This window comes from Anguilla anguilla, chromosome 3 (assembly GCF_013347855.1).
Source record: "Anguilla anguilla isolate fAngAng1 chromosome 3, fAngAng1.pri, whole genome shotgun sequence".
In the NCBI taxonomy this organism is placed as follows: Eukaryota; Metazoa; Chordata; class Actinopteri; order Anguilliformes; family Anguillidae; genus Anguilla; species Anguilla anguilla.
The window spans coordinates 22,514,693-22,529,934 of NC_049203.1; the positions used below are offsets into that span (position 1 = coordinate 22,514,693).

The window sequence follows — 15,242 nt, forward strand, 5'->3', positions numbered from 1 at the left end:
AGGAAAGAAAACCAGGGCTGGATTTGGATTTGGATGATCTCTGCTGTACTGTTTGCTGAAGGGGAGGAGCTCAAGGCCTCTGATTGACACCAGCAGATCTGTAACAGGGGAACGCAGCTCCAAAAGAATCGCAGCACAAAACTGAATGGAGAAGCTCCCCGGACATCAGGGGACAATCACACTGCTGAGGGCGTCTTGCCAAATCCAGAATCATTGCTAGTTTCTAATTTGGAAGACACATACAAAAAATTAAGTAAGTGAATGGACATAAAAACATTTGACCAATTTCTTCAATTTCGAACCAAATAACTGAGGATTCTGCACATTCAATCTAAAATCTAAAATGGGGCACTACACCAACACAAATTTGCAGAGGAAAAAATAAGAATGCACTTAATACCAGGGGGGTTACAATCACCTGGATTTGCTAATTAGCACAATTCTTCATCCAAGAGGTGGAAATAATTTGTGAAATCAGCTGACTGATTTCATAGGTGGAAAAAACACACGGCAGGACTTTTTAGTTTCTGACCCCTGGACTTTCCACCTCTGCCAAATACATATTTTTTCATTTCAGCTCTATAATGTCTGGTATTACACATACCGAACTTTCACTGTAGGCTGTTTATCAAGTAGTTGTAAATTTTTAAATCTTGAACTTGAAATGTTGTATATTGTTATACAAAATGTGTATGTGAGGCAGAAGAGACTTCTGATACAACTGATGCAGGATAAGGTGCTTTATGTCAGATTACTAAGAGCATTGTGTAAAAATATCAATTTCCATTGGCTTTCAAAGGTAATGGGTAGGGGCCATAACTGAAGGTGAGTTTGCAGTGTGATCTTACTTATAGGAAAGTCGAGGGACAGTCTTCTCCTTTGGGCTGTGACTGATGCCTGAAAGAACAGAATGGACAGACAGACAGCAGACAGATGGACAGGGGCCTGAGTAACAGATTTGGGATTGGCTGAAATGAAGCCACTAAAGAGATGCGAGTGAATAGTAATGTACATCCATTAGTTCATTTAGAAAAGGGACAAGAGTCAAGCGCTTTCTAGAAAAAATCTACTTCTGAGATACTAATGATGTAGACAAGGGAAGATTCTGGTAAAGAGGTTTGCTCACCTTTCTCTTAGACTTCTCCACAGACATTCCCGCTCGCAATGCAGCGATCTTGTTTTCTATTTCAGAGACCTACAGAGAGAAGTCAGCACTGTAAGCTGCACTGAGATCACTGGTAGCCAGACAGGAAGATGTCCATTTGCCCAAACCAGCCATGTCTGGGGTTGGGGTCTCCTTATATAGCCATCCCTCCAGAAGCCAAGCATGGACAGACACTCACACTGCAGGCCTGAATCTGTGCTCTTCATCACAGTTATTTGGAATTGATTACAGCTACATTGTACCATTAAGCTTTACAAACTAAGTCATCATGGTAAATATTAAGTGCTGCACACTTGTTATTTGTAATTGTAGTACGTAATGCTATGCAATTTAAAATGTACTGTATATGCAACACATTTTATATATAATACACTTAAGACAGAACCATTTACACGTATTAAACTGGTAGGTAACTTGGAAAAAAAGAGCAGTATATGGACTTCATGGAAGTGAACAGCATGCATGCATGCAAGAGTAGCCTACAAACATGGAAAATAACAGTAGTTAATTTGCATATATGCACACGCAAGCACAAAAACAAACATGTATTGTGGTCAATGCCATACTATGACCTACAGTGTTGTACACTATACCAAGCGCTGCTGTGATTTACTGTAATCTGGTTAATATTAATCATATCAAGTACATTCCTGATTATTTTAAAGCTGTGGTGGAGCTCTCCCTAACTTCCTAACCCCATTAAAATGCATCCTAATGGAAAGCAGCTGTGATTGGACAGCACTGTTGTGATTGAAAAAACCTGCTGTGACAGGGGTCTGATTAGTGCCATGGTGCTTGTCATTTCTGAGATTTTTTTTGGCTCTGTCACATAAAACCGGATTGTTTGGATACCAGTGCTTCTGATACTCAAATATTTCCACTGTTAAAAAAATGGCTATAGGCTGGTGTAGGCATTTAAAGATACATAATGTCTTCACCTCACTAAGGTATTTATATTTACAGACATGCAGTGTGCCTTTACCACACTCAAACATTTACAGACACTGCATCTTTACCTCATTCGGAAATTTACAGACGTGCTGTGCATCTTTACCAGACTCAGGCATTTACACACACTGTGTCTTTACCACACTCAGACAATTACACACACTGTGTCTTTACCACACTCAGACATTTACACACACTGTGTCTTTACCACACTCAGACATTTACACACACTGTGTCTTTACCACACTCAGACATTTACACACACCGTGTCTTTACCTCACTCTCTGCGGTCTGCACCTTAACAGCGGCCTTCGCCACCTTATCCTCCAGCTCTGACAGCTCAGAGTCAGTGTTACCACAATAGCGACTCTTGGCGGTCTCTTCCAGGTCTTGCAAATTCTTCTCCAGGTCATAGGATTTACCTGCTGTCATGTAGACCTGTAACAACACGGCCAGATTCAACCAAACCCACAATGTGCCAACTTGAGTGTAAAATCACATGCATATTTTGCGTCAACACTATTGTGCTGCTCACTGAAACTAATAATAATAAAATAATAAAATAATAATTAAAAAGGTGTGTATGGGTTCAACACTTTTACTAGCATAAATGCATTGAGCAATGCAATAACCACCGGAAGTGAGCCTACTGTATGTAAAATTATCAGAAGTTTAAAAATCAGTCTCATAATTATATTCATGATTTGAATTTTTCAGAGACAGCAGAAGTGAACAATTTTATTAATCATAAAGCTGCTATGATACATGACAGAAGGGCTCTTACCTAATAGAAAACTAATGAACAGTATGTACAGTACATGTACATGTGCAATTGTACTGAACATTATAAATGTACAGCATAATGTACATAATGTACTGTATGCTAAATGATAAAACAAAGCCTTATATATAGTATTTCTTCAACAAGCCCAAACCCACTGTGTATCTAGAAATCTACTACCACTTTAATATATGTCACGGTATTTAAATATTGTGGAAAGCAGAATTTCCCAGTACCAGTACACCACAATAGGCACCCATTACATTCAAGATGCACAAAGAATTTCCATTATGTCCTATATCCTCCTAAGACTATGCGAGTCATATATGTCCCCTATAGGGTCTTAATTTCAAGAGCCATATTTTCCAACTATGCTGAAACCTACGCTTAAAATATATATTTTTTAACTGCAGCACGTTTCAAATTCTCATCCAAGATACGTATTTAAATTTTAAATACATAAATTTTTTTTCTGCTGGTTCTCATGGTTCTCAGGAGGATACTGTGACGGAAAATACATTCGTATTACTTTGGACTGCTATATCTGCCTACAGTGGCACCCATTGGCTTTCATAAGGGCTGGAAGATGGGTACAATTCAGCTTACATTTTCCTCAAGATTCCTGTAAGCCTCATCAGCTTGCGTGGCGTCCGTCCCCGTTAACGGGCACGGGGCGTTAGACTTAGGGGGAATGAACTGTGCCATCGCCTTTTCGGTTGCATTTATGGTTCTCAGAAACTCAGCTGTGATGTCACACAGGGCTGCGGCCATGGATCTCTGAAAGTCAGGTAAACGGAACAGGAATCAGCAGGTTGCAGAGATGCGTTAGGGGAAGACACGTGGGCACACCTCTGAAACTTGTGGCCAGACAGGATTGATTTGGACTGCAACAGACGGATTTAGTGAATATTAGTTTAACTTCAACTTACCAGAGCAAGAATATATTTTTAGTCTGTGAAAGCATGCTTGTTGGATGCCTTACCCTGCTAAAACACTGGAGTGTAATACAGTGATGTACCCCTGGTCTGGTACTGAATCAGAGTACCAGACCTACAGGGCAGTGCAGTGCTGAAACCTTGATCTGCCCGACCAATAAGGTTTTCAGTGTTGTATTGTGTAAGATGGACTCCTCTTACCAACTGGTTTACCCTCATGTGTTACTTTGGTTTATTTCATCCTCTTTTTTTCTATTGTTCTGGAAAGTGATTTGAGTGCCATGTTCAGAAAAGCGCTATATAAAGTTATTATTATAACCTTGGTGATGCAAACACCAATTGGGCATTGCCCTGTGGAGCGACCAGCCACCCTTGGCACTGACGTGGTCCAGATTGGACTCAGGACCATAGGGCTCATCCATGCACCACAGAGTGGTGACTTAACCGAATGAGAGCAATAAAGCAGAGCGCGCGATAAAGCAATAAAGACACATGCAGATCGTATCCTGCCTCTAGTGTCTGTGGCCAAAGCTGCTCCACTCCTGTTCCAGAGAACAGGAATTCTGCAGGACTCCCTAAACCAGCCCTACAAATAGATCTACTCGCACTTACACAGTAGATCCATACCGGCTCCAATATGTGGATGTGGCTGAGTCTTAATCAGATTTCATAACTCTGCTTAGAATGTATTAAATATTAAAATTTGTTAATTCAGTAATAACCAGCAGGTTCTCAAATGAGCTAAAGGGTTAAGAGTGGTAGTGGTTAGAATTGTGAGTTTAGATCCAGTGTGCGTCAGGTTGTTCCATCTCAGAGAGTAGTGAGAGTTTCAGAGAGAGGCTATTGAGCTTAGGACATTTTCCCTCATTCTTTCACAATACGGTTCTCATAAAAACATAGATTTTAAATGTCATTCTCTGAGAACCAGGTTGTAAATCTATTATCTAAATGTCACATTTTATCATTAATGAGCCTCTACAAGTGCCACAAGTGAGGGTTTCTATTCTGGTTCTTGATCAGCAGTTAACTGGTACTACTAGTGCACTACTGATGCTCTATACTTGCTGATCTGGGAGTACAGATGTATGTGTATGTGTGCGTACCTATATATTTTAACACTGACCTTCTGTTCGTCAGAGGGAATCTCGTCACTGGAGGCATTCAGCAGTCGCTCAAAGGGCAAATGGCTCACAGGAGCCACGCTGCTCCTTCTCCGGACCTCCCTCAGCACAGGGGGCCTCCTGGCCTCCTCGTCCTCTGAGGAGACGCCATTCTCGTTGATGTTCTTCAGCTCCCCGAGCTTCATCCGCAGGTTCTCCTCCTCCAGCTGAACCACCGTCAGGGGCTCCAGCTGCAGAAGACGAGGACAAGACTGAACATCAATCGTGATGACACCAGGGAAAGCTCTGGAGAAGCGTATGATCGTGTGACCTTTTCGTCAATAACATGGAAGCAGCATGGTTATGCTGCCAATTTGCTGACATATCAACACCCGATATACAGGACGTGGTTGTTGAATATCCAATTTAAAGTTTGAAATTAAAAATCCCTTTTTGGAAATAAACATAATAACCTTTGACCACTTCGCTCCCTGGTCTTGGAACAAATTCCAACACAAATGACAGAAAACCTGTGTCATATCATATAAGATAGCATGTCATTGTTTGGCCTGTATCAAAGACCAATTTAGTAAAGAAATTATAGTAATGCTTCCGTAGTAGGCAATGGTTAAGAAAAACAACTGCAAATAATAAACCTATGAACAAGACAAACGATACAAACGACACCCCTTCTTAACCACTTCAATTTGAGCTTTTACCTGTCGAGGGGGCACAGGCATTTTCTGCTCCAGATGGTTCAGGAGACCCTCGATGGCTGACATGCGCCTGTTCAGTTCTGTGATCTGCACCAGAGTTGAGGGGAAGGGAGGGAAGGAAGACATTATAAAGGTAAAACAAAAATCTGTATCAGAGAGGATGTTCTATGCTTTCATGGTACATATTTAAACATACACATACTGTATATGCAAATTGCAATTTGATAAAATTGACAGTAGCACACAATTATTTCACAGTGAAAATGCATTGCTTTGATTTCAGCTATCCAAGCTATATCCCATCAACACTACAGACTTTAATCTAAATAGTTTTTAAATCTGAATAGTTTTTTTTTCATACATTTTGGCAAATTGAAAACGTCTGTTGCTAGCTGTTCTAATTCCAACCCAAACCACCGTGTGAAAAAGACAGTGGGGCAGGAGCCCCCTCACACACCGGGGGAGCGGTCTGCCCCACGCCCTCCTGCAGGGCGGCCCGGCTGTGGCGGCGCAGGGGCCCCGACTGGTAGGGAGCGCGGCCGCAGCTCTCCTCGTCCGAGGTGTCCACCTCGTTGCGGAGGAGGTGCTGGGGGCCGTTGGAATTGCCGATCTTGGACAGGGAGCGCGTGCGTTTCATCCTGTGCGGCTGATACCCCCCTTCATCTAGGAAGCAGAGGACACACGTTTGGGCGTTCGTGTACACAGCGGGCATCAATAGAGCATTGGGACCTTTCCACGTTCTTCCTTCCATGTGTGGGGGTTAGGCAACCGGGCTTGTAGCACAGAGGTTGCAGTTCTGACTTTCCAGGCACTGCCTTTGTACCTTTCAGTAAGGTACTTAACCCGAATCACTTCAGTAAATATCCAGCTGTATAAATGGATTGTAAATAAGGAGCTGTGTGAGCCGTATTCTAAATGCCGAATGCGTGTCCAGGGTGTGTGACTCACCAGAGCGCGTGGACTTTTCCAAGCTCTTCCGCCGGTTTGTGGTAAACTCCAGATCTTTCCCCTTCCAGCCTTCCTGTTCTGTAGTCTGCTGAAAGACAGCAGCCCCCCCCCCACCCCAATTAACTAGGGTCTCTTCACACCATCCGGGCTACCCACGCCCTGCTCAGAGCACCTTCCCACAATGCACCCCTGTACACAGCCATTGGCTTGGAGCTATCTGCAATTTCACAGCTAATGACAGATCAGCTGAGAAGTCTTTATATTTTGAACGCTTTGAAAAAAAATGCAGGCTACAGAAGGCAATTCTGCTCAAAGCATGTGAACTATGGTTAACTATACAGCTGCCTGCGTACAAATTTGCACCTCAAGCAGTTGTGGCTCCAGGCGACACCTGGTGTCCAATACTGGAACACCATCACAGCATGAAGAAAAATTGAGGCTGAAGAACAAACCTCCACTGCAGTGAAGGCAGTCCATTAGACCTCAGACAATCACGTGGCAATCAGTGGTATGAGGTTATATGTATAGTGGTGGAACTATAGTTGTAAAAATACATGAATGAAACCTCTCAGAAAGGTAGGTTTTTTTTCCAACTGTGTGTGGAAACCTCAGACACAGTGGAACCTGCGTGTGATGGGAGGGTAATGACCAGGACACGTGCGCTTGGCTGGTACCTGGAAGGGGGGAGGAGGAGAGTGAGAGGAGTATTCGTTGTCCAGATCGAAATCGGGTGGGTTGACCGTAAGCCGACGCTTGGATTTATGACCCTAAAAGAGATCAGAAAAAAGACAATCATCAAATGGATGGATACAGCCGTGTAATTACTACCAAGCAAAATCCAAATCAAGCCCAGGGATTGATCCCATAGAAAAGGAATGGACTTAAGGCTAAAGAATAAGAGTAAGGATTACGTAGCCAGAGTTTATTAAACAGCTCCATGCAAAAACATAATTTTTTATAACATTTAAACAGGAATAATTTTAATCGTAAAAAAAAGGTCTAATGCTCTTAATGGTTCCCAAACAGTTAGCACAAGACAATTACAACATGATGGTTGAGCACAATTCCAAATGAAGAGCAGAGAGATAAGCAAGGACAAGGTTAGACCTTTTGAATTTTGGATATTAAGCTGCTGAATCCTAATATTCAGTCAATTATATTACATATACTTTCTTAGAATAGTATTATAATATTTTTAAATAATTTTCTAATAATATAATAGTCTATAATAATATAGCGTTCAAATAATTCTTTAAATAACAGTTACTTTTTGATATATGCATTTCATTGTCCATCCATCCATCCATTATCTATACCCGCTTATCCTGAGCAGGGTCGCGGGGGGGTGCTGGAGCCTATCCCAGCGTGCATTGGGTGAGAGGCAGAAATACACCCTGGACAGGCCGCCATTCGCTCACACACTCATACCTATGGCCAATTTGGAGTCTCCAATCGGCCTACCTGCATGTCTTTGGACTATGGGAGGAAACTGGAGCACCCAGAGGAAACCCACGCAGACACAGGGAGAACATTCAAACTCCACACAGAAAGGCCCCAAGCTGAAATTCGAACCTACAACCTTCTTGCTGTGAGGCAACAGTGCTACCCACTGCACCACCATGCCGCCCGCATTTCATTGTAATAGCAATAATAATACAAAGAATGTTTAAAACAACATTCAAATATGTATTTACAGATTAACGCCTGGTAGAAATTAATGCACGGTAGGAATTCTTTGGATCGAATGATCTTTCAGTGTGGTAGTGCAGTAGGGACTGAAGGCAGAGAACAGGCTAATGTTTTGCTTCTGTTTTTCTTGGTGTAGACCGGGTTTGTTGTAATTGAGTTGGCCACTAAAACATCATTTTACTGCAGGAATCCAGAAGCATCAGCCCACAGGACTCCAATTAGATTGCAGATGAGCTTCATTAAACAGAACAGCTAATGGAAGCCACAAGGTTCTAATTAAACAGCACGGAAGGACATCTTGTGCTCATACCACCCATTCATTGCAATATTAAAAGCACTGCAGGGATACAAGACCTCCAAAACTGAGGGACACTTTACCGGTTTGCATCTCGGCCAATCCAAGCCATCTTCTTCATGGCTATCATAGATACCTAAAGGAAAAAAGATGCCCTGTCTTATAAGTGCAGTGATGCAGCTTCAACATTGTCTGTACCATCAAAATAAAGCAATAACATTGCTTACAATATCAGACCATTATAAAAATGTGAATATAACTAAGCATCGTTATCAACATGAAACTGCTTTCCCCTTCCACACAAGTATTCAGACTGAACTTCCACACGACTTGCAGCAAAGTGCTCACACAAATATCACTATAGATTGGATTGCCAACTACATATTCTTAACACTGAAAGTATTGTTTCCCTAACATTGAAGCCTTTTCATAGGCAAATACTGTACTGTTCACATGTATGATGGCCTTTTTAAAATCTCCAAGTCTTAATTACACAGTGAATAAAAAAATAAATAAATCCAAACATGATTGGATGCATGCTATCAGAGATCATGCATTAACACCTGACATTCTAAGTCCCTTTTGTCTACAGGTGATTGGACAGAAAGAAAATGGCATTCATCATACAGTATTTCACCTTTGGGTAGGGGACACTGACTGCACTGGAGGAAAGCAATGTGCCAGGTATGCTAAATCTAAAGGAGGGGTGTGGCTGGGTGCGTACGGTACCCACCTGAGAGATCTGGCTGGGAGCCGCGTTCTCCGTTCAGTCTCTTGTACAGGGACCGCATCACCTTGGCACTTCCGAAGCGCTTGAAACGGGAGCGCACATTTTCGTGGTACCATTCCAAGGTGCCAATTTTCAGAACTCTGACAAAACAGAGGAAACGTACTCATCACAACAGAATACTGTGTAAGGTGTGTGGGCAGACTCACTTGCTCAAGTGTAAGGTGTGTGGCAGGCCCATCTGCTCAGGTATAAGGTGTGTGGCAGGCCCACCTGCTCAGGTGTAATGTGTGTGGTAGGCTCACCTGTTCTGGTGTAAGGTGTTTGTCCAGACTCACTTGCTCAGGTGCATAGTGTGTGGCAGACTCACCTGGCCATGCGGCAGGAGTCACACACCCAGCCGCGATCCTTCTTGTTGTAGCGGCTGCAGGCCTTGCAGGTGTACAGCTGACAGTCCAGACACTGGCGCTTGCTATTGACCAGGAATTTAAAAGGCTGCAGGCAGCGAATGCAGTGGGAATCCGTCAGGCTGGTCTGTGTGCCCAAAAGCTCGCGTTTGGTGTCCTCTTTCTCGATTTTTGTCTTCAGGTCCCTGCCATGATGAAGACAGAGACATGAATCAGAGACAGAGACAATTAGCATTTGTGGCTCATAGCTTAGGTAGGCAGGCGTGCTTGAGTCAGACTGCTATCACCAAACCAGAAAGTTCATGAAATCTGAATTTAGTTACAAAAGGTTATTTGAATTAAATGAATCAAATTTCCTCAACCTTTGTATAGAGCAGGACTGCCCAACCCTGTTCCTGGAGATCTACTGTCCTGTAGGTTTTCAATCTAACCCTAACAAAGCACACGTCATTCAACAGCTAGAGATCCTGTTCAGCTGCTCATTAGCAGAATCAGGTGTGCCAGATTAGGGTTAAAATGAAAACCTGAAGGATGGCAGAACTCCAGGAACAGGATCGGGCAGCCCTGGTCTGGAGGATAGACAACTATAACTATACCCTGCATGGCCAGGTGCAACTTCATGCTCCCACCCATCTTAGGTCCAATGTCACTCCACATCTTCTTCAAAGACTAGACTGCACTCTGACATTGCCCTCTCCCTCTGGAATGCACTTCCAGACCATCTTAAACTCTTAAACAAATTAAGGATTTAGTTAGTCTGCGAAAAAGAGCCCAGTAGTTCTATGCATGCTAACCAATCAGGCTTAACAAGGAGTGGAATGTTTCCAATCTGTGACAGCCATTATAGATGGCTTTGTTTGTTGCAAATGTACTCATGTTTATCCTTGTCATGAGCCATGTTTACTGAAGTGGACTGAAATAGCCCCTCAGATCTGAACTTTCGCGTTGTCCATTACAGGCGAAATGAAAAGTTGAAACTAAGGCCTGGAGATGTATTGCAACTGAACTCTTCGGTCTGAGTAACAACATGGAACCAGAAAGAAGCATTTAACTGCATAAGAAATATGGCATTAACCTACCTGCACTACTGAAATGAACTTGCATTAAGACCATTTTCTTGTGCATATTCTTTTAAACAAGGTGTCATGCATTTATCAAAACCCCATCCTGATGGCAAAATCTTATTTCTTTTCAGAATACCTTTTTTAGGCAGACTGTACGGACCAGTAATAACCATGACTGGTTTCCTCACGTTTATCTAAGCCCTTTTCAACTAACATCACAACTACTTTATAACAGTCTGGAAACTAAATATTAACAAATAAATTTAATCAAAGAGACTGCAGACAAAACAGTCATAACTCTATTGACATGGGGGATGCAGGCCATTTATATGAAGATTCAATACCCTATTTCTTCAAAATGGACTGTCTGCAGCCTAACTAATGTAGCATTACACGAATGCACCACAACCTGAGGCATCTGATAGGATCATGTAGCTCTTCATGTTAGTGTGAAAGGTGACCATGAAATACAATAGAAGGTGGCTTTTTAAACTGAGCAAAACATTGTGTTAGTGCAGAGCAAACATGAGCAGTACATGATGCTGGTGAATTAAATCAGGCCACCTCCTCTGTGGGAAAAGAGGAACCTCTGAGAAAGGGCTTCTTTGTGTTTGAAGCATCTTGGTTTTTTTTTGGGAAAAAAAAAAAAATACTAACTAACTGTGGAGCCCAGTCTTGTGACTCTGCCATGATCGTCCCAATAAACAGACTCACAATGGGCAGCTTTCACACACTTTCCTAAACCTCCGCTCACTCTTATGTTCGATGGATGGCTCAATGTGCAATCTTCCAGTCTGAAGGATCATGTCTGTTTCACAAATTACATCAATACTTCAGAGACACATAAAACAATAACACAGTAAAGGAACTTCATGTGACCATCAAACATGTCTTTTTGATACTGATATACTGTGCCAAATGCTGATTACACACCTAGAATCAACTGTAGAACTTAGGTTAGCTTTCTTGGTGCATGAATTAATGATGCAACAACAGACAGCTAGCCAATAAGCACCTGAGCAGTCAATTGTCCAATTACTTTTGGTCCTGGAAATGAAAGCTAAAAGTTTGCACTTTAGTTTCATATTCATTTTTGTTTCATTTCAAATCCAATTTTCTGAAGTACAGAGCCAAAACACCAAACCTTGTGTAACTACTCAAATACTCACAGACTGCTCTATTATAAAATTTGAACTTCATGAACAAAAAGTTCCAGATATTTTATTATTAGAAAAAAGAACTTCCTATTTGCATGGAAATTAGTACAGCAGTTGCTTGAGGTCCTGGCTTCCACACATTCATTTTATTTCAACACACCTCAAATATTAAACCACAAAACTGAAATTTTCCTGTAACACTACCTGAACTCTGCTCACCTGTAACAGCACCTGACCTCTGCCACACCTGTAACAGTGTAAATAAAAGCAAGCTAGCAGCCTAACCCATCACTGCAGTAACACAATTGTGATCTCTGATTTCAGCTTGTGGATAGTACCCTACAGAAAAAAAAACATGATTTTGCCTTTGTAACTGATTAGAGATCGGACCTCCGTGCTCCACAGGAACTGCCTAGGTCCCGCCATTGGCCTGGTAATTTTATGGGAGGGTGGAGTCTATTTCTGTCATTTCCCTTCTTCACCAGCTCCAGCATGGTGTCTGGAGTGTGTCTGCATCTCTGAGGTCGAATAAAGATCATTATCATATCAGCAGGCTAAGTTGTAACTGGTGGAACTGCTACTGTGGCAGCAAGCAGCTTAGCAGGCTACATGCCTACTTAAATTATGTTGAATTAATTCAGGGATGTCAAACTGAAATCCAAGAGGGCTGCAGCATTTATAGGTATTTGTGGCTTTTCTTTTATTCAGCAGGTAATTAAGACCTTAAAAACAAGGTGTGTAGATTCTTTAGCCAATCACAGGCTTAAATTAATCCCTGGTGCAAAAACAAGACTGTAGTACAACACTTAAGTTAATGACAATGCTTGCAGACTGCTGGAAATTACATTCCAGCATTCTGCAAACACAGGAACATGTGTATTCAACTTTTTTTTGTGATTTCATGTTTTTGCCCCTATTGTGCACATTTGAGTGTTTGTACTGCACAACCACACTAAGGACCTGGTTCACTAAGACTTTAGCACATCCAAAACCTTTTTGCACACACAATACTAACAACATCACCAATGATTGGTGCAAAATAAATACCATGACCAATAATCGGTCATGTTATTGGTTTTGCACATGCTAAAGGTCTCACTAAGAGACTTAAGCACTGCATATGCATGTATTCTTTTTTCTATTCTTTAGCAATAATGCAAAGACATCCCCCTTTGTCTAACTTAGATCGCGTTTAGACTTTTTTCATGGTAAGTGGATTCTCCAGTGCAATACGCTTCATTGAAGCGATGCTCACCCAAGTCTGTCCTCCTCTTTCTTCCTGAGATCAAAATCCCTCTGGATGACATCCCACACGTGCTTCGCTTCGTCATCAGTCAGCCTGGACAGATCTAGCTTATTGGGGACGGGAGTGGCGGATAACATGCTGGAGCTGTAGACTGCCTTGGATCAAACAAGACATGTCAAAGTCACAATGAAACACTACCTATAACAGTGCAATACAGACCAAGCCTTATGGCTCATACATTTCATATCTTACATATTAATTTTATACATTTAATCGTGAATGTATTCCATCCAAATTAACTTGGAAAGGTAAACTGATTTCTATTACCATAGTAATAATAAATACACTGGTAATATTTACATTTTTAATATACAAGTTATATGGTACTTGGAAATTATAACTTGCCAGCCTGTGGCATAAAAACAGCTTAATGGGCACTTTTTCACATTTAACAAATATAAATTTGCTAAAAGCAGAAGGTAAATTACAGTGGACTTACTGTATTGCACAAAAGGTAAATGAGAGCAAACTGGAAGCACCTGACAGTGGTTTGTGACAGTGTGACAATGAATGAAGGCCTATAAGAATTGATTTTTAATCTACAGTTCCCTCCTCACAGCACTGTAAGATCACACTAGTAAATTCTCAAGCCTCTTGTAAAACAATCATCTCCTTGGAGAACATGAATCATCTAGTTATAAGGAAAATCTAGGCTAATTACCTTCAAAGCATGTGGATTGATTTAAGTACATATGAGCCAACAGCTTTTCCACTTTCCCCACAGTAAGGTCAGAAGAATTTGGCAGAAGATTACAGCTGGTGTAATTTTTAGACTTGCTTTAAACAAATGGTCAGCAAAAATTTGTGACCAAATTTTGTTTCCCCCAACTGGCAGCAATTTTGGAACATCTTCAGAGGCCTTTATCAAGTAAACTACGCATGATACCATGACCAAAATACTATTAATTCTGTGCACCAAGACTGCTTGACGCAAGTATGAGGAAAATTGGAAACATAAGGCCGTAAAACGCCTAAATCCTGGTCGAATTTAGATGGAAATCCTGGTTGAATTTAGATGGAGACCCATTTACTAATGCATTACCCTGTTACAAGCATTATTTCATTACTGCAGCATCGTTCTTTGTTGATTGAAAAAAAGTCAAAACGCAATTAGGCTGGGCTATGGTAGTGCATTTCAGGTAAAGCAATTAATAAAATACATTTTATTTTCCTTTATGGTGGTATGCAAAACAACGGAATGAATTCCCCAGAAATTCCGATCTGTCCAAACCAGTTGGCGTCTCGCTTCATAAATCACGTTCCAATCCCAACAACAGAGAAGATACTGCATTCCTGTATCATAAGTGGCAGGCATTCGAACGAATAAACACATAGATATAATAAAGAGACGAAGATTTTAGCTTTACCTTCACCTGCGATGTAAATCCGCTAGTTGCTCGAATCCTTTCGGAAGTTTAACTGCAGTCAAGAATAGTTGAAGTAGCCTACCGTAATGCTAATCACATGTTCTTCGGCATAACAAGGAGAAAAGAATTCTCCGCCTCCTTTCCAGATCAATTGAGTGAAATACAAATGAGAGATGGTCAAGACAACACGAGTAGGCTAGTTGTGATGCGCGCTTGATGAACAGAATGCTCAACTATACCCACCATAAAGTATAGCCAATAAAATGACTCCCCAAACCAACTCTTATATCGATGTTTCTCACATTGACTTCAAATGATCCTGGACATTAGATTTTCAATGGTTTCCCTTGAAAGACATGTCAGATGATGCCCTGTTGCGCGTAGCTATTGATGGTATTCCCATAAGGAAGGTTGTGACATACTTGCGTATTAAGATTTGTAAAAACGAGAAACAATGGGCGGATATGAACTTTAATGTCATCATGAAAAAAAAAAAAAATTAAAATAATAATAATAAAAAGATTTTGTGCTTGCTTGATGAGATTTATCCGTAATTGGTCGTGTTTTTCTTAAGAAAACCAAAGGTTTATCAAGATTTGTATATTCTGCCATATATGACACGCCCATCAGGCAACAG

General features: G+C 41.3%; 1 protein-coding gene across 3 annotated transcripts; it reads right to left on the minus strand.

Moving 5' to 3' along the window:
- On the minus strand, positions 1–14,884 carry LOC118222891 (melanophilin-like). 3 transcript variants are annotated; one of them, XM_035408807.1, is made up of 15 exons: positions 14,606–14,884; positions 13,188–13,329; positions 9,675–9,896; positions 9,311–9,447; positions 8,661–8,713; positions 7,268–7,360; positions 6,594–6,681; positions 6,103–6,308; positions 5,649–5,732; positions 4,953–5,180; positions 3,501–3,671; positions 2,390–2,551; positions 1,127–1,195; positions 849–897; positions 1–223 (listed from the first exon to the last, which is right to left on the minus strand). In XM_035408807.1, exons 2-15 carry the CDS (start codon positions 13,313–13,315, stop codon positions 177–179), a joined length of 1,737 nt encoding a protein of 578 aa, XP_035264698.1. In that variant the 5' UTR covers positions 13,316–13,329; positions 14,606–14,884; the 3' UTR covers positions 1–176. The 3 variants fall into 3 exon arrangements, with proteins under 3 accessions (XP_035264698.1, XP_035264699.1, XP_035264700.1); XM_035408808.1 differs by having other exon boundaries at positions 6,594–6,678; positions 13,188–13,333; XM_035408809.1 differs by having other exon boundaries at positions 13,188–13,333.
- Positions 14,885–15,242: the final 358 nt, after the last annotated feature.